Source organism: Amphibalanus amphitrite, unplaced genomic scaffold (genome assembly GCF_019059575.1).
Source record: "Amphibalanus amphitrite isolate SeventyFive unplaced genomic scaffold, NRLGWU_Aamphi_draft 000663F_arrow, whole genome shotgun sequence".
Lineage (NCBI taxonomy): Eukaryota > Metazoa > Arthropoda > Thecostraca > Balanomorpha > Balanidae > Amphibalanus > Amphibalanus amphitrite.
The window spans coordinates 260,141-288,093 of record NW_024882157.1 but is presented as its reverse complement, the minus strand read 5'-3'; the positions used below and the strand labels follow the sequence as shown (position 1 = coordinate 288,093).

The 27,953-nt window shown below is 52.3% G+C and overlaps 1 protein-coding gene across 11 annotated transcripts; it reads left to right on the top strand.

Annotated features, from left to right (window-relative positions):
• Nucleotides 1–5: 5 nt before the first annotated feature.
• LOC122364236 (MAP7 domain-containing protein 1-like) lies at nucleotides 6–27,929 on the top strand. 11 transcript variants are annotated; one of them, XM_043334433.1, is made up of 15 exons: nucleotides 16–123; nucleotides 4,283–4,381; nucleotides 5,935–6,053; nucleotides 6,208–6,374; nucleotides 8,900–8,952; nucleotides 11,619–11,717; nucleotides 13,714–13,914; nucleotides 14,273–14,427; nucleotides 14,664–14,880; nucleotides 15,141–15,370; nucleotides 16,067–16,303; nucleotides 16,595–16,750; nucleotides 17,467–17,876; nucleotides 19,457–19,638; nucleotides 27,129–27,929. In XM_043334433.1, the coding sequence occupies exons 1-15, from the start codon at nucleotides 99–101 to the stop codon at nucleotides 27,143–27,145; spliced, it is 2,367 nt and encodes a 788-aa protein (XP_043190368.1). In that variant the 5' UTR covers nucleotides 16–98; the 3' UTR covers nucleotides 27,146–27,929. The 11 variants fall into 11 exon arrangements, with proteins under 11 accessions (XP_043190371.1, XP_043190368.1, XP_043190364.1 ...); XM_043334429.1 differs by having other exon boundaries at nucleotides 11,619–11,927; XM_043334431.1 differs by having other exon boundaries at nucleotides 8,900–9,045.
• Nucleotides 27,930–27,953: the final 24 nt, after the last annotated feature.

The following is a 27,953-nucleotide window of genomic DNA, read 5'->3' as shown; positions in this document are numbered from 1 at the left end:
TCGGAGCGGCGCGGCGCGGACGGCGGTGTGTTTCGCGGTGTCTCTCGGTGTCGGAGACCGGTGGACGACTGGACCGGGGTGCAGAGTCGCCGACAGCCATGTCTACCGAGCGGACTGCCCAGTGTGAGTGTGCGGACGGGGCGTGGTCTGAACCAGTGTGAGGGGCGTGATCTGACCCCGGTGGGCGGGGCGTGGGCGTGGTCTGACCTTAGGTGGGAGGACCCCGTTAGGGCTGACCGCTGCGGGTCAGTGTGGGTATATGAGTGATGAGGGGTGCTGGTGCTGGTGGTATAGTCTCGTTCAGTGCGTCCTAGTCGAAGGATAACATGTTGCGTTTCAATTTCCATCGAAAACAGTGGACTGAAGTCAACAACCACGTCCGTCATTTGCCGTTCGATACAACGACGTTAGACACTACTTTGTAAAAAAAAATATTATGTACAAGCTTGCCGCAGGTTTGAGCTAGACTTCAGCCTCAAGTTTGCAACAAAACACATTTGAGTGTCTGTTTAGCCCGGGTGAATTAAAATATCCTTTACCAATACAGACTTCATGTCAAGTCTAGCAACTTGAACGAAGCTGGCCGCCAAACTAGAACAAACTTTACCTTCGTCTTTTTGATAAACGAATTTTGAGACATTTTTACAGAGCCATTCACTTATTTTTACACTAGATTTCACAGCATTCCCGTTCCATCTACTGCTTTCCGCAGCGTGGTAATTAGGTAGAACAAATTTGACAAAGCAAGTTCACCTATGACCTAATCTAGTCTGAACCGACTGAATCGTTATCTAACCTGAATCGTTATTTCGTTTCATTTTCGAGCGTATGCCACGTTAGCGTATATAGCGTGAAATAGCAATTTTTTTGCTGTCAGTTGTTTTCCCTGCAACTCGTGGTTAAAGAGCGATCACCTAATCTCGTTAGGTACATGTTTCTTCAGGGAAAACAGTTCGATGTGATGGCTCAGAAATCGAATCGAGCCGCCCTCAAGCCTTTCACTGTCCCGATCGAGCCGTTCTCGATCAAGGAACGACGGCCAGATGCAGCGACCACACCCCAGTGACTGCAGACGTGCGCTGCGGCCACGGCGGTGGAATCCAGACACCTCAACCGCGTCTCCGCGGCGGTGGACGGACTCGCAGCAGCCGGTGCCGTCAACACTTCTCAGACAGCCGCGCGGTCACCGCCCTCCTCCGCGGCAGCTGCTGAGACGGCGGCGACGGCCTCGTGAGAGAGCGGCGCGGCGGCCCAGCGGAGCTGCCGCTCGCGATGCGGCCGTGCCCCGCCGCCCACCCGCGGACCGTGGCGGGGGTCAGCTGCGCTGGCGTCGCGCTCGGTAGCTGCAGCGCTGCTGCGACCCCGTCCGGCCCCGCCCCGTTCAGCCGTTCAGACGGCGGCGACGGGATGGCTTGTTTATAGCGGCCGCCGGATCCGGCGACCGGCGCCGGTCGGGTGCGGCACGGCGGGGCGGGGCGGGGCGGGGCGGTGTGGGGCGGTACGCCGGGGTCGGTGAGCCCGCGGCGGAGGACGGACGGCTGGCAGCTGACACCGTTCACGGCGCACCTGTGCCGCGCGCCGCTACGCCGCCGGCCTCCCCTCGCTCGCGCGCGGCAGCTGGGCGTGGCACGGGGCTGCGGTTCGTGTCCCAGCCGCGTCGGATTGCAGCAGACGACGGTGACAGCCGTGCCGGCCGCGCCCGGCCTGGCCAGCCCAGCACGAGACGCGCGCCGCTCCGCTCCGTCGCGCTGAGCTGGACTTCGCACGGGCACCGCGGCGCCGGAAAACGTAACGGTTCGGCCGCGAGGCGCGCCGCCAGCGACAGCCCCGCGCGGCATTGTCACAGCCTTGGACACCGGGTCTGACGGACGGCTCAGAGCCGCCGCGACCGGCCGGGACACCGACATGGGGACGGAACTTACCGCCCGGCTGCCGCGGCCCGCGGCCGCCGGTCTCACCTTTCTGAAGTGGGGACCGAGCATCCAATCCGGGTCTTAGTGTCAACCTGAGACGTTCCTAGAGGGCTTTTCTCGGTGAAAGCCGACGTTCGGGAGGTTTTCTGACGTGACACATGACACCATGCTCCTGCTTTGTCAGAGTTTTGGGATGTCGTACTTTGTCTCCGCACACAGTTTTTGGGACGCCACGTTCGCAGCCGCCCAGCTGCGACCGACTCTCGTGGGTGGTCCGCGCCGGGAGACCTCCGTTGGTGCTGCGTCAACACATCGAGCCGGGACGAGCCTCGGGTGATCTAACAGCAGATGGCGTCCGGCTGTCACCCCAGTCAGGTGCCTGTCATACCAGGCGACTGCCAGACCGGCAGCCGCTGTAGTAGACTGTCAGACTGTCCAGCCAGTGGATAATCAAACTAGAACGACTTCGGTCAACATCCAGACTCCTCTTCCGATCGATAACGATCATTTGATGAAATCGGAACTATTACGTCCTGCAGGCCGGGCTGATGTCAGAATCGGGATCGATCACAAACTAAGGCAATTCAGCCCAACCCCGCCCACCAACCCTGGAAAGTGCCTGGCTGTGACCCACAGCTTGCGGTGGCCGGTCGGTCCAATGACGTCATCACTGTGACGTCACCGGACGGCGGTGACTCAGGGTGACCTTCACGGAGCCCCAGACTGGCCGACGGGCGCCACGCCGGCGTTCTCGGCGTTCTGCCCACTGCCGGTCTGGTATGTGGCTGAGGCCAACCCTGCTCCGTCCGTGGGCGTGACGCCAATTAGACCCAGCAAGACAGTCACGATGTTTCGCAACCCTTGCACTCTGTGCTTAGTGTTCAGACTGTGTGACCAGAGAGTGCCATTCCTTGGCTGAAGGCCGACGGCGATGTCGCATGTCAATGTCGTTTGCATCAATTAAAGGTTTTAACTTTTATAATAAGAGATATTAACCTTACTCTCATATTAGCCAAAAGATATAAAATTTCAGAAAGACAAAATACAGTTTCGGGAGCTTTCGGCTTTGTTATTATATTCATAATGTCTCTCAAAACTGTGCTAAAAACCATTCAAGTTTTAACGTTTACATTAATTTTTTTAAAAGATGCTCGAATTTACGCGGGATCGATAATGTTCAATCGAATTGTGGCTATCGACATTGGGCCAACTCTGGCTTAATCCTGAAAATGGGTTGATTTTTTAAACGTTCCTTGGGTTTTAAACCGGCGAGTTCGACCGACGTCGCTCACGAGTCCGTTTAGTATGCTGGCCTTGCACGCCGGTGAGACCAACTGGCGTGGAGTGGGGTGGTTGCCTACATACTAAGGCGAGCTGGTCCGGGGGTGTGCAATCGGCTCCAGGGGTCCTTTAGGTCGGCTGCAGCCGAGAGCCCCGCTGCAGGGAGCACCGCGCGCTGCTCTGCAGGGCCCCGAACAGCAGACGGGGATCGGTGGCCGTTCAGGGTGCACCAAGGACTGCTGATTGGTTAAAGTTTGTGAGGGAACTAAGGCGCAGGGAGAGAACGGCGACGTATGCCGATGGTCGTACTCGACACCCACAACCAATTGTAGAGAATTGCGACGAGGAACTCGACCGGTGCTGTAGCTGAAACTGCGCACATAAAATGAGAGGAACTCCTTCAATGTTAGCTTAATCTACAGAAAGAGAATGGCAGCACGCGAATGGCCTGGCAGACATTCGCAAACAAGCCAACAAACAGACGGACAGATTATTCATGGTCTCCCCATCCTCTCGAGTGCTGACCGATTGCTCCGAGCTCGCCACCATCCATGTTTACGCGCGGCCGTCCCCTCGGTCAGGGTCCGACTCCGGACCACCCAGGTCAGCGAGGTCAATAGATCGAGAGCCGTCGGCGCCGCCCGGCACCGCGGCCAGGGTGGCCGGTCGGTCCACCCGGGGCGTGGCACGACACTGGTCGATGGGCACCGACGCTAAACTGCGGTCCAGCTGGGAAGGCCACGCGAGAACGGTCCACTGCCGGCTTTCGTGCTCGCTTATGTAACGTGGAGAGTGGTCGGCAAAATATTGCAAGTGATGTCTGTGCAGTCATTTGGTTGCATAATTGTGTGCTGCTGATGCCGACTTTCATCGGTACGGCCCTCCTGCTCTGATACTTTAGGAGACAATCTGACAGCAGCTCCTGCCTGACCCTGACCTGTCGGCCGTCCTTTTCTTACGTGTTCCACCACCACCAGATTGATCGCCCGCTCCCCATGCAGACGTGTCGTTCTGTGTCCTTTTACCTTTTCGCTCTCTCCAGACGTGTTGTACCTACCACCAGTGCTCTGACCGTGCCCTCTCTACAGATGTGTTGTACCACCAGCGAACCAGCCGTAACGTGTCCGACGCCCTGTGCGGGTCACGTGAGAATGAGATACCCCTCGAAGACCACGCGGCCAATCCAGGTAGCTGCAGAGACAGCAGGCGCATGGTCCAGCGCGCTGAATTCCAGCTAGCTTAGCTTTGTCTTGTCCCGTCCGTTCGTAGTATCGTTGAGCATGTATGTGGTTGTTTATTTCTGGATCGCTGTATGTGCCTATATGTGACTCATTGGGAACAGTAGCGATATTATTATAATCTGCATTCTAATCCTTTTGTTAGACGTTACCCTGGCTTCCCTTTCATACGGGCGTCACATATCATCGACTGAGCTCTGTGGAGTTCTGTTAAGTTTTAAACAATTCGGCCGTCCGGTCTCTGTAGCCGCTGCCCGCTCGTTTTAGCGCTACGCTGACTCAGTTCGGCTGATGCTAAGAACGGCTGCTATCGATCCTGTCAACTTCCTCGACCAGCTATCGATTGCTGTTCAAACCACAGCTGTACCGGGAGTCCACTAACAAGCTGGGTAGCCAATCACGGGACATCCCGCGATCAACCTGTCTCAGCTCTGCATGCCATGTTCGTGTGTTTAAAGTCGTGCATGTGTTGTAGGCATGGTGCCTGACTCCTGAGTCAACCGATGTCCTGTTGGGGTAAGATCATCCGTTACTTCAGATCACATCAGATCATTGTACCGATAAGAGTAAGGGAAGCTTGCGCCCCGCGCGTTGTCTTGACTGTTCACTTTTTTTTGCATTGTCGAACGGACATTTCGGGGAAGCGTTTATGTCCACGTCTGAGACTTTTTGTGGGTGATTTGCGGGAGGAGGAGGGGTGGCGCACGGTTCCAGGACAGTGGGCCAAGGCCTTGTCAGCGGGTGGTGTCTGACTCCAACTGGAGCAGACTGGCAGGGTACGGACACTGGCCGGTCAGTAGCTCAGTGTTCTGGCCGGTCGGTGCCCGGCGCCCGGGCCTCGCCCTGTGCGTGAGAAGCAGCTCTCCTCACTTCTTTGTTTGTGCCGACTGCCGTCCGAGCCTGGGCAGACGGGAAAAACTCATCAGCACGGAAGGCGGCGGCCGAAGGCGCTGAGTTAAAAACAAGAACGCACGAAAGCTAAATGGACAGCTGTCGGTTATCATCAGGCCGGATAAAATGAATAAGGGAGATTGGGGATAGGTCTGCATGGTGCAGCTATTTCAACAGGTGATAAACATTCTGCAAAGCTAACTGCATGCGCCATTGTAACCTTTTTGTCTCTATTGGCAATTTATTATCGAAGGGTATCTTTAAACTACTGCAAGTCCAAGAAGATATTGCAGCTCTCGTGCATACAAAAGTTCCTGCCAGATTGGTGTGTCCCATCTGTTCCGCATGTGTCTATGTACACTGTACAGTATATGCACCCTGCCTACCAGTACCGTCTGTGTCTCGTGTGGTGTGCCGCGAGTCCGGCGTCGCGTTCTCGTGACGATGTGACGGCGCCTTCCGCCCGCTCCAGCGGTCCGTCACGGCGGTGGCGGGCGTGACGGTGCGTGACGCTGCGGCCGCAGCACCGGTCTCCCCACCGGCGAGCCTGCCGCAGTGCCGGCGGTGCCGTGAGGTACACCGCTGACCGATCCCGTGTCTCCGCCACGCAGATGGTGCGGCCGCCGCCGGCTCGACTGGTCTCTCGTTCGGCGAGAGGGAGCCCAGAGCTCGGCGATCGCGTCCCAATGGGGAGAGACTCAGACGCAGCCGCGAGGAGCTCGACACACGGGTGAGATCTGAGACTAGCTTCTTTTCCAACCGTGCACCCCATTCTCGGGACATTCTCATGTTTTCCTGTTGAAACATTGCATCTCAGCCATTCTCAGGCTGTTTCCTTGCCCCGATATGATCCCCACTGACCCGGCGACCTGCTCTGCTCTCAGGAGGACCAGGATTTCCGTGTGACGGCCAGTCCGATGGCACGTGCCGGGCCTGTCCCTGATAGAGATGCCTGGAGGGAGAACCGCCGCCTCCACCAGAGCAGTCAGATCCTGCTGGCGTTCGGCAGCTCATCACCCCGCTGGGAGAACTCGGCAGACATGGGCCGCAGGTCAGTTGAACTGGGACGCAGGTCAATTCATGCGGACGCAATTCAGCTCCAATCGAGCGATATGGAGCCTGGGACAGCTTGGCTAGGCAGATATGGGACGATAGTCAGTTCGGCGAGGCAGATATGGGCACAGCACAGACCGTTCCATTAAAGTTGCAGGCTAGTTCAGCTCGGCAGCTTATGGCTGCAATGCTGAGCGTCGGTGCCTGTAAGAGACGCTGATGTTGCCTTGGGCTTTCTTGTGTATCCTCCCTACATCTAACTATATGTAAGTTTAATCATCGACATATAACAACAATTCGAAAAGGCCGCTGAGATACCATTCAAATTAAAAGTCGATGGCTTTGTGTTTCGTTCCACTGCATGCACTGACAGAATTTGTCACCCATTGTGGCGATTTATGAACAACGTGCAGTTTAAATCCGCCAGTGTGTCCCGTCGCTAATCCGATATTTGCAGCTATCGAGAGAAACGGAGCGGTAAGGGAGTCTGATTTGGTTGCGTTCCACCTGCCTATCGATGCCATCGCGTTTTATACCTAATATTGGCACATCCATGACCCTTCTACGTAAAGCAGCAGTGTTTACGGGCGGTCGCAGTGGTGGTGTTTTTTTTTTTTGCGGTATTTGTAGCTTTAAACTGAATAAACGTGCAAGTGTTTTGGCTTTGCGTTTCTTTAAGGCACAACCGACTTCACCGACAGAACAATGCGTTTTTTAGACATGCTTTCTCCATTTGTTGTGATTGCCCGTTAAACGTCGTGTATGTTGCCTGCAGGGGCGGCGCCACGGGTTTTCGATAGGGGGGGACGGGGACCTGCCTGACCGAAAATCCCAAAAGTAGATACTGATCGTGTATGCAAAAAAAAACGAGGCACGTAACGCCGCGAAACTTGGTAAAGCCCAAAATACATCGAATGGTGCATCCCGTTTCCAAACTTATCCTAGGACACCTAAGATCGATCACCTTTTCAAGCATCCTTGCCTCTAAATCAAAATTTGCAGTCTTGCCAACTCAAAGCTGGTTTCCTACAAGCTGCGAATTACCTAGGTATGATGAGTAGCAGTGCCAACCATTCTTACGTTTCGTACTTTCAAATTTTCAATCTTACGTCTGGTCAGCTTCATGGCTTCGCCATCATATAGTCATGGAGGAAAAGTGGGAATGTCTTCTGCTCTGACAAGTGCGCCAAAACTGCAATATAATTTCAGAATCATGACATCACCACCACCACCTGATCCATATGCAACGGGCAGGGTGCAGCTAATGGCTAGCCGTCAGTGGTCATGTCATCGGTGGTCACTCAAAAGGTCATGCTAGGTCATGGAAGGTCACCAGCCATTATTTGATCACACTTTCTGATGGATTTTACTTACCAAGAGCTTCGCGGGAAAAACGAGCGCATGCATCGTTGAAAAAAAATGAGTGAAAGGGTCTCAGGTCCGGCGACCTCTGCAGGTGAAATGCCCCAGGGTAGGATTCCGATTTTCACAGCCGCTGACGTAAGAAGGGGAGTGGGGGGGGGGGGGGGGGTTGGCTCGATTAGACCCCCAGCCGTTCGGCCGCCGACCGAACTTAGTTTTGCAGAAAAAAAAGTATCGAACCCCTTGACGAGAGGGAGCCGATGCTACCCAATTATAAGGTCTTGGGCTACTGCGTGCTTTTTTTGGTCCTGCCTGTGATCTATCCGAACACTTCTCCCCACAAGTGCTGGGGTTAAATGGCATAGATTTCAAATGGTTCCTGTGGTAGAACTGCCATGCTTGAATTCGACTAATTAGGAATGGAAAATATCCATATAGTAGCGGAAATCTATGGAATTTCAGTAAACTTGGTTTTGTCGGCAATGGGGTCTGGCAGTGGGGTGAGGAGGTAATAACCCTGCCTGGCGCCCCAAAAAGGGGGGGGGGGCACGATCCCCGAGGCCCTGCCGATCACCTTATAACTACAGGCATCACAGCTCCACACCTTTTGCAGATGGCCAGGACCCCCTGCGATACATCACAACAGCAATCTTTATTCAGAACCTGCCTTGATTAACCAACGATGCATTAAATGCGACGGATAACTCTACAATGCATTATTATCAACTATTGAACGGGCCTCGCCGATAGGGGGGTACTGTACCCCCCTAACTTTCGATAGCGGGGGACCTGTCCCCCCCGTCCCCCCCTGTGGCGCCGCCCATGGTTGCCTGATATGCACGGCAAAGAGCCAATCTTATGTAGCAAAGAGCCAGTGTTCGGTACCATTTATGTTACATTTAACTCATTGGCCACCCGGCGTTGATGTGTTTCTTTGTGGCTTCCTTTTCATCGAAAGCGTTTCATTTATTTATACCATGTTGATTTTCTTTGCACTCTGTTCGAGCTGTCATGCCGGATTGACCCGTGACTCACGGCTGACCGACTGACTGACGACTCCTGCCCCTGTCGTATGCTGACCGGGGTCGGTGTCGGTAGGTACATCGAGTTCTGGAGTCGGCCCGCCTCGCCGGTCACCCCGTGCTCCCATCTGACCCCCAGATGTACGTCCAGCTCTCAGCTCGACGCGGCCGGCCAGCGCACACCGATCGACGGTAAGGTGCTGCCGTCCAGGCCCGCCGGCTCGTCTCCGCTGCCGCTGCCGCTGCCGTCCGTCGCCGCATCAGCATCCGCTCCGTCCGCACGGGGTGAGCACGCTCTCACCGCTCTGTTCTCACCGCTCTGCTCTCACTGCTGGCCACCGCAGACAGGCCGGCAGCACGCCTTCTCACGGACACCGCTTGCACCACACTTCATGGCTGTCACTCGGAACCACACAGACGGGATGGGCAGAGACTGTTCTGTGGCAGCGGTATGGAAAGTCCATCTCTGGCTGACTAGATCTCTCTTTATTAGCTCAGCATGGGAGTATTTGTCTGCCAGCTATTCGTGCGTAAATTAATGTATGTATTAGGCATGTTAAGTTCCTGCCTGCACGAGACGTTTATGTGCTGCATGTATGCACTTACGTAAGTAACTTGTAAATGCCTTTATGAGACAGTAACGATATTGCAAACTGCATGTTTTGTTGTCACAAGAACCATCTGCCTTTAAATGTTGTTCGAGAGAAACAAAGCTACATCTTCCACTGTGTGCGTGCAGCTATGTTGCTGCTGGACTCGCTTTCCGCTTCAGATGTAACTCACTTCGCCTAAATAGCTATTGTTCTTACAAGACCAAATAAGCTTCCTTACTGTACCATTTACGTGTACTTACCTTCTAAGTGACAAACACTAACGGTGTTAAAGGTAATGGAGGTAGTGCTTGTTTGGCTCTCATTTAAGAGCCCGGACTGGTCAGATTTGTCCCGGATAAGTATGTCCTGGGCGGTCTCTTGTGGGTCTCCGATGGCCTTTTATTCGTTCGCTGAACTGTGCAGCGCTAAACGCCAGACTCTCTCCGCCCCCTCGAGAGTCCGCCCCTCCTCGCCGGTCGAGCCTGCGCCTTGCTGGAGCCGGTGGTCAGTGTGTCGGTCGGCACGTTTTCAGCGCTGCGCTCCGAGCACCGGCGGGCGTCGTCTTCGATGTCGGACCTGACGGACGGCGGACGGAGCCCCGCCGGCCGCGCGCCCCCGCCCCGGTACCCCAGTCCCCTCGGAGCGCGCTCCGGTGGAGCCGGTGAGTGAGCTCACAGTCCAGCAGCTCCGCTGGATGGGCCGCTGTGACTCCCCAGCGGCAGTGGGCGACTGTGAGCTCCTGTGTGAGGATCACCTAGCTGGTCGACTTGGGGGGCCGCTCGCCCCTGCTCAGTAGTCTTTTCCGTTCGGCGTGGTTGTGCTTTTCCGTTTCTTGGGCTTGCTCGTTTGGTTTCTCTTTTGTTGGACCTGTGTCCCAGGATAAACAGAACATCGGACCAGTGAGACTTTCGTCGTGTTAAGTTGGCTCCGATGGGTTTCGCTCGATGATTCGGGATGCACTGTTGCTGCGACCGTTTTTTTTTTTCGCAGACGCCTGCTCCGTTGCTTATGTCTTAGATTTTACATTGTTAAGTAGATGCGTAGAATGATTCTGTGGGGCAGTTGCTGTTGGTATTTGGATGTGAGGATGCAACATTCGATCTTGTTCTCTTTTGTTCTTCTATTGCACATTGCCGGCACTTTCTATTTCGTTGATTATCGTGAGATTCCTCAGCTTTTGTTGTTGCCAAGGTTGTTTTATTATACATGAAACCGCATATGCCTACATACTTGGTATGTACCTGTAGTCTACACAGCAACAATTTTCATTCCGTGTATATGTAAGTACATTTTCCTAATTGTAGCTCATTCTATCCATCGGCTGGTAAATTTGCTTGCCACTATTCGCCTGGCTTTCTTTTATTTTCTCTCTGCGCGGCATTTCTCTACTCTTCATGGCTCACACGGATTGGGTTCCTTTTGAGTCGTTGTGTGCACGTTGCAACACAAAATAGGAAATGATGCATGCAGCTCACACTGGGTCGGATGTTTTCAACAACTCTGTCAATTGATGGTATTGGTGACTATGACAAAACACTAATAAGTCTCCCCAACCCCGCTCCCTCACGCTGCTCAGGAAGAAGGAAATCCATCGATGCTGCAGCAAATTCTACACTGAGTAAGCTACACCACAAATGACGTTTCACCCAAGTTTCATTCACCTACTGACAGCAGATGAATATAGCTTTGAACGTATCGTATAAACCAATGCCTATATGTTCTTTTCACGTGTTGACGTTTATTTTCGATTATTGTAATGAGGTAGGTAACTCTGAGTGATATGCCATGATGTCTCTTATCGAAGTGCTAACATTCGATGACAATTGTCACGTACAGTCCACAGCAGAAGTAATGTGCGGTTTCAGTCATGGGCATGTTCTGCTTCTGAAGCTTAGGAACGATTAACCAGACTACAATGCAACTTTGAATGTAGCTTATATGTATCGTCACCCTTGCAGCTGCAACTTTGGCTATTGACATCTTCTTTTCGATCACTCCGAATTAAACAATCGCCAGTCAAAGCCAACCGTTGAGATTGGTAAAACCCTACATTACTTTAGCGGTGGGCTGTACTTACTTGACCGCTGTGCCATTTACCATCACCGTATTGCCTCCCAGTGCTATATGTTGCTTTCCACTGCTATGTTGTCTCCAGTGCCATGTTGTCTCCCAAGTGCCATGTTGTCTCCCAAGTGCCATGTTGTATCTCGCTTATGTTTATGGCCGAACCCGTACCGTCTCTCAGCTTTGTGTCTCCGCCCGCAGAGGAGCCGTCCGCCCGGCGGCACCGGTCCGACCTGACCCCGACCGCGCCGCCGGGCCACTCGTTCCGGGACCCACCGCCGGCGCGCCACCGCTCGCCAGGTAAAGCGGTCTCTCTGAGCCGGCTGGACGTGCTGTCGCGGCCGCGTCGGCCGCTGGCCAGCCGCCCTGACCTGCTGCATGTGTCGCCGGCGCCGGCCGCCGGCCGTCAGTGGCAGAGCATGTGGCACCTGGGACCGGTGGCGGCGCCGCGACCTACCCGAGCTACCCTGCTGAGACGAGCCGCCCGACAGTCGCCCACGCACCAGCCAGGTAGGTGGCGGACCGACCCGCGGAGCGACTCAGATAGGTACACGTCAGTGGCACACCTGGAGAGGGGGGGGGGGGGGGTTCGGGGACGTGAGGGGGGATATGAAATGTATAATACTATGTACTATGTAGAGAAGGGTGGTATCATATATCTTAGGAATCCGAAGTCAATCGCGGAAGTAAGAATTTCTTTAAGAACACTTTGGACTGTGAAATAAAGCGCTTTATTGGTTGTACCTAATCTCCATCGGAATGCCCGTGAATAAAATATCTTATGGGGGTTATGAAAGCGCAGTATTTGGCCGCTCCGTGCAGACCATTCATCGAACCTGCTTTAACAAAAGTTGACCGTCTTTCCCATGAGCTAGGCCCAAGAGACGTCCCCCAAGTGCTTTTACGTAAACGGCTTTGGACGTTAAGTGGAAGGAACTGACTTTAAACGGTTGGTGTCCCCTCAACTGGCAAGCATACTGCAACTTTTGTCACAGCAGACTTAACGGCAGTATCTGACTGCCATTTTGGCTCGTATGTTTGCGTATGCATTGTATTCGAGCAGTAAGCCCCGAGTCGGTTTAATTATCTCAGTCTCGGTGTGGCCAGCCCGAGGTAAGGCGTCAAGTCACTCTGCCCGCTGCGGCGGAACTCAGAGGAGACACTCAGGCACTCTCTGCACCACCTCGCGGCACCGCGTACCCATCAGGTAAACGGAGTCCCGCGACTCGCCGCTCTAACGTTTCCCTTGGCTCAGTCTAACCAACCTATCACAATGGCTAAAACGTATGTGCCTGCCTCCGTCTGCGCCTCTTTCACTACTGACTTCTGCGCTTGCTGGAGCATGAGCAACGAGCATGCCTAGCCCTAATTTCTAACGCCCTAAATAAATGGTGGATTCGATATGCATGAAATTAAACTCATTAACCTATATCTGGACGCATGGGTAGAGCTTTGCTAAAGCCATTGTTTCTTAGGGCTATGAACTCCACAAACTCGATTCAATGGGCTTAAGAACGCCCAGCCATTTAATTATATCAAGGAAAAGCAGACGTTTGGGTACTGAACGGCCTCAATTCCATGTAACCAACTCGCTTAACGTGTGGTTTATGCACGATAAAGGAAACTCCACCCATGCCGCCTTATTCACGGAGCCGGCCTGAGCTCAGCAGGCTATATCGTTCCCACAAACGTTTCGTTTTTCCTGGCCGACGCACAGTGCTCGCCAGCCTGATGCTTGATATCGCTCTAATCACCTTAGAATACACCATCAAAAGTTGCACTAATACACTTAACTTATGTGTTTCATGGACGTAATGCAACAAATATCTCAACAGACATAATCGGTGCATTGAACAATTCACCGTTACATTTCTATCGGTCGTCACCAGAGCTGTTTTAGTATAGATGCTTAGAATGTGGTTAGATGTAGTATGTGATGTGTCACCGTATTGTGCCTATGTCTGAAATGCGGATGCCATTCTGTGCCGCATTAGTGAGGAGAAAACGGCCCAATGGTAAGGGTAGGTGTTGTGGTGTTCGACAAATATCTCCAGCATCTCAACCCTATCAGATTACCCCGCATCGATGTCCCTTATTAAACGTGTCTCGTATCGACATTGTTCCTTGCTCGTGAGTCCCTCATCGTACCGACTATATACCAGTCTTTTACCGACAGTGTTCCCTGTACACCAGTCCCTCTTGCACCCATGCAGATCCAGCCCCAGCCCGTACTAACCATGGTAAAAATCAGCCCCTCGCGCACTCTATCCCCTGTTCTGACCTGAGTCACCCTCAGGTATCGTGGGCGGCGCTCCCGCTGGCTCCCGACCTCCCTCGGCCCAGTCCCAGCAGGCCGGGCCGGCGGCAGCGGGCGGCGCAGCGCGACCGTCCCCCCTGCGGCCCAGGAGCGGAGGGCGCAAACCGCGGCCTTCCAGCATCGCCGGTCTGCCCACACCGCGACATGGCTCCGAGCCCGGCGCACAGCACACGACGGAAGGTGGGACAGGCTGCGGGGAGGTGCATTGGGATGGTATGTCATAGCTGGGAAAGCTGGTCAGAGGTGTGTAGTAGTGTATATGGGCCATGGGGAGTAATAACAGTGGACAAGACCGGGTATGTGGGGTGTGGGAGTTTGACAGAGAGGTATGTCACTGTGTTGGCGCCAGCGAACTCAGGACACAAGTTATTTTCTGGACGGTAGTGAATATGTCGCTCTGGGGGGCATTGAAAAGGAGAAGCCAGTGGTTTTCGGTGTGTGGGGACAGTCATGGACGACGAATATGTTATGCCTGCAATTGTTCCGTCGTACCCCGCTCGTGACCCACCCCCGTTGACCCACCACCCCACCTGTCCAGGCCGGGGCTCGAGTCGCAGCGGCAGCTCGTCCACTCCTCGTCGCCCTCTGCCTGCCAGCGCCCCCACCAGTGAGGCCCGCCGGCCAGCCGCCGCAGCAGTGTCCTCTCCACGGCGCACGCCCGCTCAGGTCAAGGCCGACGACGCCCGCAAAAAGGTCAGACACTGGCGAGCTCTAATCACTCACCAGGTCAACTCAGTGGTGCATGCTGGGTCAGTTGCATGCAAAGAAGTGACAATGTTTTTGTCACTCTAGATGTATCAACCTGATAAGGAATGTAACAAAAACGATCACGGCATCGAATTTTACGCAACATGCTTTCGCCAGCAATTGAGCTGCATGTGAGGTCAGTGTCAGGGTTTGACGCTCCTTCCGCTGTCGACTGCCCACAGAAGCAGCGGTCCAAGTCGAGCACACCCCAGCCGGAATCACGGACCGGCCTGCAGCCGACCTCGGAGTCAGGAGGGTCAGAGCCCAGATCCAGTCCAGCGCCGTCCAGCAGTAGTGCAGAGGGCAGCACCGGGCACCCGCGAGGTGGCAGCACTGAGCCGCCGACCGTCACACCGCAGCCGGAGGTCACAGCGGAGTCAGAGCAGACGGAGCAGGCCGGTAAGCGGTTCTCGCGGGATACAAGCTGTTGAACATGCTTTCTGCGTTTAGCAATTTTTCTTATAGAATGATATCATTTCCGACTTTCTTATAGATATGAATTTTAACGGCTCGCTCCGCTTCTGTGGCTTCCCTCGCTCTTTTAGTACGCTAAATTCGATCTACTTTTATTCTTCAGCTAAGACGATTCCCGAACGTCCACTTGTCTCGAGTTCGCTTCCATTAACCCACTACCATGCATCTTCTCCCCGATTGCGCAGACGGCAGCACGACGAGCCGTAAGGCGGGCTATGACAGCGAAGCCGCCGCCCGGGCCGCGCTGGCCGAGAAGAGGCGCAGAGTACGAGAGGAGGCCGAGCGGCAGGCAGAGCAGGAGCGGCTGCGGAGGGAGGAGGAGGAGCGGCAGGAGCAGGAGCGGCTCCGTCAGGAGGAGCTGCTGATGGAGCAGGCGGCCCGCGCTGAGCAGGAGCGGCTCCAGAAAGCCATTCAGGTGGGTCTTACTAGGAGCTGCGGAATTGAACGTTGGTATGACATTGGATATACCTAATGCGGACAATGGCCTCGTGTGGTTTATTGGACGGCACACGAGGAAAGTGATAGATCAATGTAGCAATGCATGATTCCTCATCAAACTTCCGTTTTGCTGTTAACTTTATCCTGATTTGGCACAACAAGTATGTGGTTTTCCACAGTTCGCCGTTTTTTCCAGAAGCCACACCATGACCCGCTGCAACGCTCTGACATTCCTCAAAAGGTGTAGAGGGCTTGACAACTCCCGTGACTAGCTCCGGTGACCTCTGATGACCTCTGCTGACCTTTGCTGACCTCAGTTGATCTCTGCTGATCTCTGTCAACCTCTGAAGACCTCTACCCAGGTTTGCTGACCTCTCGTTAGGGGAGGTCAGCACAGTCAGAGATCAGTCAGAGGTCTCCGACCTCTTATGAATTCTGTTGACCTCTACTGACCTCTGGGGTCCCCTGATGACCTCTTGTGACCCCTGGTTACCTCCAGTGAACTTTGGTGCCTAATACCTGCTGACCTCAGGCGGCATCTGGTGACCTGTGTTGACCTCTTTGTTTACATCTGCTTGTCTTTGCTGAGCTCTGTTGATATCTGGGGATTGGGGACCTCTGTTGACCCTTACCGATCCCTGCTGACCTCTGCGGTGTCGGTGTGTCCGGTCAGGAGGCCGAGGAGCGCCGTGCTGAGGAGGAGCGTCGCCGTGAGGAGGAGGAGCGGCAGCGGCAGCAGAGAGAGCAAGAGGAGGAGGAGGCGCGACGAGAGGCCGAGCGCGCCAGGATCGCCGCCGCCGAGAAACTACAGAGGGAGGAGCAGGAGAGGAGAGAGCGACGGAGCAGGGTGGCCGCCATCATGAGTCGGACCAGGGCGGCCAACGCCGCTGCCGGCGGTGCGGCAGATAAGGTGGGTCTGGCTGCAGCGGACGGCGCGGAAAGTCACAACTCACAGCCATGAATAGTGAAAATTATCAAAATGCGAACTTCAGCTTGACTGCGTCGATGGCACATGAGAGGCCTTTCTCGGACGGTATTAATTGGTAATGCTTATTCAATGACGCGGAAGATCCCTTGTTGCGTTCCAGATGAATCCATTGATCAGCAACGGTGGTGAATTAGGTGGAGATTTGTTAGATCAGGCTCTCTGTACATGTCGTGTGTAATTCAGTTCGGCCCTTGTGTTTGTTTTGTTGTTCAGACGGCTGATTCCTCGGAGGAGGAGCAGACGGGCTCAGCAGCACCACAAACTACGGAGGACAGGTCGACCGTACAGCCCCCGGCGTCGGACGGACAGTCTCGAGACGACAGCTCCTTAGACTCGCACAACTCGGACGGAAACCCGACCCGGGCGGAGGTAAGCGAGCGAGCTAGGCTGTCCTGGTGATTTCGAAAAGCATTTCTACATCCCTCCGCTCTCAGACCGACTAGCCTTCAATCCTGTCTGTCTGTAGTTTAGACAATGAAATTCCAGATCAGTCCTGCCACCGGACTTGTGGCTCCGTCCGTCAGCCCCTCGGCTCAGCTCGAGGCGATTCGAAGAACTTCGTCTCCACCCCGCGGCTAAGTGGGAAGTAGTCCAAGAGCTCTGAGCTACCTGAGGGCTAGGAACAACCCTGTGGAAATTTCCTGGTACACAACTGGCGGGCTATATTTCTGGGATAGAACCCCAGGCTCCCACTTCGGTAGACCGTGAGTTGATTTGACCTCAGTACTTATTGTACGTTGAAGCCTTTGGGTTATCAGACCGGATCTAGGCCACAAATAGTGTTCGCTGATCAGCTGTGCAGCTATCTACAGCATTTTAGGCGCAATTTCAAAAAGTCAAAGACCAAATTCAAAACGTTCACGTGCATTTTGAACGTAAAATTTTTGAATTTGGCCTTTAACTTTTTGAAATTGCGCCTAAAAAGGTGTAGTATGTATGCTTGAATGCTCATGCAGCTTTCCTGTAAGAACATGGAGGCACGGTTACTGAGTTTATAAACTCCACCCCAACTCTCCCTTTAAACTTAATCCCCAGTCTGATATTCCCGGCGTGCGGCGAGCTGTTCTCACGGATCTATTCCACAGGAAACTCCGGCTGCGGCCGTGCACCAGGAGCAGGCTGATCGAGCTCAGGACTCGCAACTCGACCAGGCCGACCAGCGGTCAGACCAGGCTGATCAGAGGTCAGACCAGGCTGACCAGAGGTCCGACCAGGCCGACCAGAGGTCAGACCAGGCCGACCAGAGGTCCGACCATTTCGACCAGCGGTCAGACCAGGCCGACCGGAGCCTGCAGTCCGAGCAGATGTCCGATCGGAACCCGACTCCAAAATCAGAAGACGAGTCGGACCACGATGTCGATCCGCAGGTGCCCATGTCGACTGATTCCAGTCCGGCTCACACCAACGGGAACCTTAACACGGCGGGCATCAACGGCCTGGACAACTCGGCCCACCCGGACCCGGCCTCCGACGGCTCCGGCGCACAGCAGAACGGGTCAGTTGGGGGACACGCAATGCGAGTCCAGCAATGTTTCCCCGGTTATTGGCGTCGGTTTTTATGCCAATGGGTACAGCTTTACCACATCAATATGTTACTACTTATTTTTAGAAGTTGAATTGTGAGTAACAGCCAATATAATAGGGTGCTTGCTTCTTTAGCCAATTATTCGTGGTTCATTTTTTAGTCTTAGTTTACATTTTGCTTTGTTTTTAATCCGGTTTGCCAGGCCGTCTGCCGCTACATGGAAGGAGTGCTCCAAGGCTACATAAGCGGATATAAACCGTCATGTAAAACCAGAATGGAGTATGAGATGATGTTTTTCGTACTCCAGCGTAGAAGGGTAGCCATACGGCCGCCACGGTTGACAGTGATGACATCAGTCATCTTTTGCAAGCTCGTTAAAGATTTGGGCTATAGCTTGCAAAAGATGACTGATGTCATCACTGTCAACCGTGGCGGCCGTATGGCTACCCTTCTACGCTGGAGTATGAAAAACATCATCTCACGCTCTCAGTCCCAGCGGATAAAAACAACACCTCAGAATGGAGAAGCCGAGTACTTGGAGTACTTCAACTCTGTCGGTATCAAGTCGGTATCGAGAATTAAAGGGGGGAAAATGATGGGGTGATAGGCAAGTGTGTCGATCAATGCGTTTTTTCTCATTCAAAATTTCGCAATAACTCAAAATGCAAAGAGGGCAAGACAATAGCCCGGCGGCTTCAACGAGTTTTATTCATTGATCAACCGAAAATTACCAGATCGGTCGGGCCGCTGGATATGAATAAAGACATAGGGAACACAATGGAAGAGAAAAACGTAAAATGCTGGCAGTGTTCCTGACAGTAGGTATAATTATATCCAATCAATAGTCAATTATCGGCGTCGTGTTCTGCCATCCTGTGTTTACCCGTCGACCGAGCTACTGACTCCATTTGGGTAGATGGTATTTACCCGTGCCATTTCATGCGAACACCGTGAACTAATTGGCTAATCTTGTGCTGCGTTTGTGTCGCAGAGTTGGCGAGCCTCTGGTAATTAGGAGCGGTGTCTCCGGTGCAAATAACGCCCTTCATCTGTGGCGTTCTGCGCTTCAGCGAGCCATACTCAGCAGCTGCATCTGATCTGTTGTTCAACCGGCTCGCGAACAAAGCCCCCGAAATAGTGAAATAGCGAAATAGAACAGCTTATTGATACGCATTGGGCGTTTTGAATGTACCAAGAGACAGGAGTTTCGCTGAGTCTGCCGTGTTTTTTTTTTTTTCTCAGGGTTCTAAAGTCCCATACAAATGCGTGCCAGTCGTTTATCAATGGTGACCGTTGGGCATTGATCGTTGTCAGTCTGCCTCGCTGTCATCCCCACATCCCTCAATTCTGTCCCTATCTAACAAAGATGTGCTGGAGCTTCGAGCTGTCTAGATTGGACGCCTGACCATCTAGTTTTGTATTTCACCCCACCACTCAACGTTTGTATCAACTTACAACGATTCCAATCGTCTCTTATCCGTCATCGCTTCTAATTTGAAAATCACTTTGTCACGTCACCAATGTCACCACCGTCCCCACCTGACCAACAGGGGCCTGACCGCACAGCACGCCCTGGTGATGAAGCCCGCGACCACCAGTGATGACGAGGATTCCATCAACTCCAACGTGTCCCCACGGCCGGGCACGGCTCCGGAGCAGGACCCGTTCTCTCTCGGCCTGACGGGGACCGGCACAGTCAGCCAGGAGCTGCCGCGTCCCGTCCATACCTCCGGTCAGTGATACAGACGTCAGGGAGGTCTGGAGACGTCTGCTCTAGCCAGGGGAAGGTGTGTTCCGGTCAGGAGAGGTTTTTCATTGGTCAGGGGAGGGTCCACTCCTTAGGGTCTGTGCTGGTCAGGGGAGGGTTTTTAGGGTCTGTGCTGGTCAGGAGAGCGTCTGTCCTGGCCAGGGAAGGTCAGGGGGGGGGGGGGCGGGGGTTCTATCGCGGTCAGGGGAGGGTCTATCCCGGTCAGGGCCCGCTGAGGTCTGCCCTGATGTCAGGTCAGAGGTCAGAAGATGTCAGGGACATCGAGACGAGATATCTGTCGGGGCTGGTTGACACATGAAGCTTAAAATTCAAGCTTATCTGCGATCCGTTTGAAAGGAAGCTTCTGGATCTAGACGATTGGGTGTTAGTTTGCTGTTGACTACCTTCCAAAAATAGCGCGTCTTTTCAAGGAATGGAAGTGTAGGTAACTAGTTCCTTCTGATCTCCGCGTTGGGCCTATCTTGAGAAAAGCCAATGGATGTTTCTCTGTGGCAGGCTTGCGTCAGTGTCTGGGTCTATTTGGTTGTCATGGCAACGCCTCTAGTGAGCTGATAAGTCGTTAATGCTTCGTTAGACGAGGCCTGTGTGACGTCAGTCAGTTGGGGAGCAGCAGCCAATCATTGAGCGGGATTCTCTCAATCACAGCACAGGTGGCTATATTCGAGCCGCGTGACGTCAGCAGGTCACGTGGCCTGTCGGCGAGACGCAGGTCAAATGGCTGCTGCCCGCGCTATATGTAGCCGCGGAGTCGAGATATCTTACCTGGGACCCCTCAGTGCTACTTGTTTAACTCTTTTCTGTTTTTTTTTCTTTTGTTACACGTAATTATGAATATTTATTTCTAGAACACTTGCAATAGAGTACAGTAGCCGTAAAAATTAATCAGCGACAGTGTCTCATGAATATGATACATTAATATGCACAGTTGGGTACGCAGACCACGGGGACGAGTCATCAGTATGCAAGGATTAAATTATAGACAAAAAGGCCAGTTGCGCATATCGACGTTTTGTCTGCTGTATTTGCACTTGTCTATCGGAAGCAGTCACTAATTGGAAGGAAAAATCCAAAGCCCCGCTACGCTCGTTTTTTTTTTTTGTAGCCAGGCATCGAAAGCTGCATGCATACGATGGCTGAATACCTATGAACTAATCGAGTCGAGGGGAGCTTATATGAGATGAACAGGCAAAGCTGAGCGAGCTGCGAGGCTAAGACGAGCCGAGAAGGCTGAGTTAAACGTTTACATACTCTATTTTATCGACTCAAAGACCATGCTAATCTTTCCTCTGTAGGCCTGACTACACACCTGCAACCAGGTTCCCGGACGCTCATACAGCGAGTCATTGACTACATCAAGAACGAACCTGCGCAGCCGTGAGTTGGGTATTGGTATAGTGGGGATCGATTCACACCACGGAGCGGCCCTACACCACCTGCCGTGATGACGAGCGGGTCTGGACGGTGCATCTCTCAGGAAAACTGACCTGACTGGTCTGTTTTTACTTGGTCCTCCTGTCTGGTCTGCACCTCTGGTCTATAGTCTGTGCCTGGCAGGTACGGGACTGACCTGCACCGGTCCAATAGCCTTGCTTTGCCTGACCTCAATTTGACCTTGCCCGGCCTGATTTTACCTGGTCTGGGTCTGGCTGGTCAGGGGTGCTTTTGTTCAATGTCCTAAAATTTGTCGATTTGACTGGGAAATGACATCCAAAGGAAATCCATTTTCCACTCTCACCACCAATTTTTAAGAACAATTTTCCACTCCCAACCAAGAAAACCTAGATTTTTTTACCTCTAGAAAGAGCGGTTGTGTGAATGCCCGGTTTAGCATCAAACATTCTACATCCTAGAATAAAATCCATGTTTTATGGCGTTTCTCACTCTTTTTGGATCTAATCGAATCAGCAGTTTTCCACTCTCTCCCCTCTTTTTGGTGGGTAATTTTTCCCTCTGGCACCCCAGACAAGGCAATTTTGGGACACTGCTTTTGTTTATAGCGAGCTCACGCAGGTCATCTCTGTGCTACGTCCCTGGTCTCCTGACACTCTGTCTGGTTGGCATGGTGCTACCAAGCACAATCAGCCGGTTTTGGCTTGGACGTTACCTAAGCCAAGCTATATTGGGTTGGGTCATAGACCTCTGGTCGAGTAATATAAAGCCTTTTACCATTTTTATTTTGGGACAACCCTTGTCAGCCCACGGCTCCAACGTCTACCCATCGGGCTGTCGGCTACACGTGACATACGTGGATTTGAGTTATCCTGGGGTCTCCGAGTTTCGTTAATCGTTGTTATTATCAGCTGCAGTCAACCAGGCCGGGTAGCACGGTTTCGGGGTTTGGCTTCTCTCGATGCATCATAAGCTTTTCTTCTCTCCACGCAATGGATCGGCTCCTGCTTTTCACTAGAGAGGATCGTTCGACTCTCTCTCTCTCTCTCCTCTCTCTCTCTCTCTCTCTCTCTCTCTCTCTCTCTCTCTCTCTCTCTCTCTCTCTCTCTCTCTCTCTCTCTCTCTCTCTCTCTCTCTCTCTCCTGTCTCTCTCTCCCACGCTCTCTCCTTCCCTCTCTTTCTCTCGTCCTCCCTCTCTCTCCCTCTCTCTCTCTCTCTCACGCTCTCTCCTTCCCTCTTTTTCTCTCGTCCACTCTCTCTCTCTCTCTCTCTCTCTCTCTCTCTCTCTCTCTCTCTCTCTCTCTCTCTCTCTCTCTCTCTCTCTCTCTCTCTCTCTCTCTCTTCCCTCCTTTCCTCCGTCCCTCTGCACCAATCAATAGGCTGTGCCGGTACGGTCGACGGCGAGTCGGGACCACGTGGTTGAGCCGGTGAGCACACGACGAAGGGAACGACTCCGCGCTACTCTCCCACATCCTAGTCATGCACTTAGATTTTGGATCTATGCAGGTCTATGTCCAGAAAAAAAGATACTACGGAAATTATGTCGCATTCATTAACGCACGTGCCAATTTTGTTCCAAATTCATGTGTTTATAGTGCAAGATTTGGCAAAACTCATGAGCACTGTAATGCGTCGTTGGAAAGTTGTCTGCCTGCCCTCCGAGATGGTCAACATGACCATCAGTCACCTGCAGACTGTGCTAGTGCTGGAGCTGATCCGCCGCAAGGCCGCTCACATTGAGTATCTGCTTTGAGGAGCTGCCGCAACTAACCAAAGAGTTTACATGCCATGTGGCACCTGCTGTCTGTTTTGCCATATTTTGGCGAATACAAGCATGTGCCATTTTAAAATGTAAGGTGTTTATTTTCGGAATTACAGCAAAAAATAATAGTATCCGTTTTTTCTGGACACCCTGTATGTCCAGTTTGCTTTTTTGCTGGCTCTGCTCACAAATAAAAATGATCTCGTATTGCGAAAACCATGACCTAGGCAGCGTTCAAAAAATGCATGCAGAGGTCACAATGTAAAAGGATACCGTAAGAGGACATACCTCTAGGTACAAATAGGTACTTTATCACCGCTCATTGCCAAAGGTGACTGAGGAAGATCGTGGAAATCACATGGGTTGTTTAAAAAATGGTTGCTACCAATTTACGCGGTCATGAGTAAAAAAATACACAAAACTTCTTCAAAACTGCGAGGGCCAATACCTCCAGGGAGCCCATACCTCCCGGGTCTCCCCTATATATGTGAAGGTGGACGCTACCGCACGGTTGGTCTGCTGCCACTTGCCAGACAACCAGGACACATGCATTCAATTAGCCACCCGTTCAATTCAAATTAGTATTTTCATTGGCCTGGTGCTCCCTCCGGTAGGAAGTTTCAGCGCTGCAGGCGTGTTTGATGAGGCGCTGGCTCCCCTGTTCGACCAGTACGGGCCGCCTCCGGATGGAGGATGTTATCAAGCCCCGCGGCATCACTAACTTTGCACGAAAACAGCCGGCCGCCGGACGGAGGTGTGTGCATCCAATTAGAGCGAGCCGGATGAGGTGTCGACTTGGATCAGTGGTCTGAACGGGCGGCCGTCTCCCCACCGGTCTGAGATGGGGGAGGATAGCCGCCGGGCCGGCTCAGGTCAACACGGACCAGTCAGTGCCGGCGCGCTGTCATAAACTGTAGCATCTGACGGCTGCCAGCTGCGACAAGTTGCGAAACGGTCGCTGATAGCGCCGAGTCAACAGCGCATTTCTCTCGGCTGTCACAGCAGCAGTGTTATGGATACCTCGGTCGCCAGGCACCGCCTGCGACAAAGACATGATAGCTGACATGCCAGTGGTGTTTGGTTTTCTTGGAAACGTCACTCGCATACCAAAGAAACGCGCACTTCAAATCACTGGCGGATCCAAGGGGGGGGGGGTAGCGGGAGGAATTTGAGGTAAATACCTCCTTGCAGCACCCGAAATCGATGAAAATTTGTCGTGTTTCTAATAAAGAAAGAAAACTAAATAGTATTTCAGTTGAGACTAAAGTTGGAAATGACTAACGTTTTCCAAAATCTTGACTAATGACTGACTAATGACTAATGACGATTTTGGTTGACTGACTTTTGACTGACTAATCTGTCGTCTCAAAAAGCTTGACTGACTAATGAATGACTAACGCCATTTTTCTCGATTTTGACTAATATTTGACTAAATTTCGGAATTTACAAGCAAAGCAAGTTTTTTCGCGAATATCTAAACTTCTAGACGTCTGATCGACACTGGAAGAACACCAATCGATCCCAAATTTTATCCCTTATTATTTCATGGCCACCGCGATGCGAAGCGAGCGCAAGATATCTTGTCGGCCACTACGACGCCTGGTTCGGGAGATAACAGGGGAGGGGGTAAAATTTACCCCCTCCAGCCGAGCGCGTTCGGCCGCCGACCCCAGTGGGGCGCGGGTTAACACTCGCATGTGTGCGGCGTTTGCCAGCGTCTAATGTGTAGGGGGGGGGGGTCGACTGAACCCCCCTGCTGTTCGGACCCTGATCAAGCTAGAGCTTCGCGGGAAAAAAAACGAGCGTGCTGCCCGTGACGAGAGGAAGCCGATGATACCCAATTTTAAGGTCCTAGATCATTGGTTGACCTTCCAGGTCAGGTCAATGACCCAAACGTCGGGAAAATCGGGACCTGCTAGAGTTTCGTCGTAAAGTGAAGCTGTTATGGGGTTTTTCGGGGTGCTGATCACGAACTTCATCTTAGTTTTGATCACAGATGATGTCTGCATGCATTTAGGCCAGGTCGGGTCAGGTCAGGTCAGGTCGACCAGTAGGCGTCCTGCCGGCTATCCATAGTAGGTGTCAACTACCACTGACGGCGTCGTAACATGTTACAAAGCCACTAAAACTACTTCGTAAATGTTGAAATGGATGCCAAATTCGAAATCAGCCCGAAAAACTACCCTAGAAACATGTAAAATTCGAAAAAGTGAACCGAGGTCATCCAAGGTCAATGACCTGACCTGACCTTCAGGTGACCTTGACACCCACCGTAATGCGTGGGACGAACATCATTTCAGATGTTTGGACGTTTATAATCACAAAAAGACTGGAAACGCGCGGATAATGTGAGCTGACATACGCCAAATCGCGATTCCGGCCGAACATGGTCTCGAGAATCTGTTCACAGGTCAAAGGTCATTTGGGTCGGGGTCATGAAATTTTAAGAGTAGGTGTAAAATTGATCAACTCGAGGGTACTGAAAGTTTTGTCGCGATCGGCCGCTTTTTGCGCGAGTTATTCGCGAAAAACCATGGGGGTCCATCCGACCCCCCCCCCCCTACACATGCGAGGGTTAGGTCACCTCACGAAACACGACAAATTAGTCGACTAATATGCACCAAAATCATTGACTAATGACTGACTAATGACTAACAAACATTTTGGTTGACTGACTTTTGACTGACTAAAAAAGCGCTTGACTAACGTTAGTCGACTAATTTTTGACTAATGACTAATATTCATTTCCACCTCTAGTTGAGACAAGTATAATAACACGGAACAAAAATGATAGACGAACGCGTTTCGGCTAAATCACCGTCATCAGCGTCTAAAGGGAGAGCAAGAGGCACACATCCAAAACGATTGAACTGTGATATTTGCTCGATGTGTGCCTCTTGCTCTCCTTTTAGACGCTGATGACGGTGATTTATCCGAAACGCGCGCGTTCGTCTATCATTTTTGTTCCGTGTTAAAACTAAATAGCTTTTTATCAGGAAAATGTATTTTAAACAGCACTGCAGTACATGAGTAATCTAAATCTGAACAGTTTTTTTTTTTGGAAAAAAAAAAATTCTCGGGGATACCTATGCCCCAGCAACCTCAGAGGCCGCCTTTCTGGATTCGCCTATGCTTCAAATAAAAACTCTAGTTTTGTTTTTTACTTTCTGCAAAGTGTTGCCTAAATATAATGATAAAGGCGAAAGACATTTTCAACGATATATATTACGTCGCTCATTACTTAACATTACATGCATACATTCAAGAGACATATACATTTCGTGACATTTGTTCGATAGCATTACCTGTCAGTCACGAATTTATCTTCTTTATCATCGGTCGGTTGCATTTAAACTTCACGCAATGCCATGTTTCGTTACATTTTGCGCATCAGACCTTTTTCGATTGATTTATGCTTATATAAGCAGTAAGCACACATGCCCTACGAATATGACATTCCAACGGATTCATAAAAGCTCATTTAAATGAACAACGACAGATTCTCGAATACAGTTCACTGTATACATATAAGGCCATATTCGACTTCATCCAGTCCCCTTTCGCGCCACTGCTGCCACCGCTGCGACACGGCAGCCATCACTTCCGGTCACTCTTCCGGTGTGACTTCCGGTCCATTTTTTGGGTTGTTTTTTCGTCTCCGGGTCTGTCGGGCTGGTTTTTACGGGTGGTCCTATTGGTGGTCGGCCCAGCAGACTGCCGGCGCGGGAGGCATAGCGACCGACACCGGAGACCAAACCGAGCCATCGCGGCGCGGCGGCCAATGCATGCAAACGAGCCGCATCGGTCGACCGAGCGGCCGGGGACACTGGGACTGCTGGGGGACGGGCTAATAGTGTGGGACAGATGTCGGACCGGCTGGTGGTGTGGGACAGATGTGGGACGGGCTAATAGTGTGGGACAGAGAAGGGACAAAGACCGCAGTGGCTGTCGCCCGTCAGTATACCTTTGGGACAGATCTGAATCTGACTGCCAATGTTGGACAAAGTCGAACTCTCTGACACTGGACTGGCATCCAAACTAAGGAAGTGCATATATAATGAAAGGAAGATAAATGAATGTTATTGCTTGGAATCTAGGAAAACTCGATAACATTGACTAGTTCCAGGAATGGTGCCAGCCCAGAGCTGTTTTGGTCGATGGTATTCGTTTTCAGTGCACTGCGCTGATGCAGCTCCAAGGTTATCTCTGATTGTTTATGTAACGATGCATCGTGAACTCTCTGTTGGCCCGCCAGTGGTCAGCTGGCTGATGTTTTGCTGATGCTGATGCCGCTATGTTGCAGAGCTGGTGCAGTTGTAGCCGGCCACAGCAATGGACAGACCTGGCAACACGGCCAGGATCGGGACTGAGAGGGGGTGCGAGGGAACAGATAGGACGCACAGTCCACGCTGGCGATACAGGTCAGGGAAGTAACGACGCTACACGTCGTGACTCCTACGGCTGGTCACGAGGCACTCACACGGCCTGTGACGGGACACTCCCGGCTTCAGACTATGACTGGGCGCCCTCGAGTCAAGGGATGACGTGGTACTCCCTGAGTTGTGACAACTTGTGACGGATGCTCCTGAATGGCAGCCTGTAAGGCAGCGATCCCACCCCGGAATATATATAGACTCGCAATAGTGTGCGCCTTCGGTGAGTGGATGACTTGATGTGTGAGCTATGTAAATGGGGCTTGTCTCTTCTCCAGCCTTTTTAGTTAATCGTTCGACACCATGGATCGGCAGTCATTGCTAAGTTTAATAGCAATGATTATATGCATAGCGCTATGCCGTGAACTATTTCACGTTTATTATTTAAGCTGCGAGGTAGGGGGCTGTAAGGGAGCAGTCTGTGTGAACAAACGACGTGTGAAGCTCTGGGTGATATTGGTGGCTGACTCCATCCGGTGTGCTGTGTTCGCCGGGTGGCGGCTAGGCGACAGACCGTGGATGTATCGCTAAAGTCGCGTTCTCGCTTGCACCAGCATGGCTACAGATGTGTTTATCTAAGATGCTTTTGTGCGAAATGAAGTTATTTTCTGGATATAGTGTGAGATACGCGATTGTTTGTTACACAATAAAATGCATAAGCCAAAATGCTCGATACTGTTTGATTATTTAGGCAA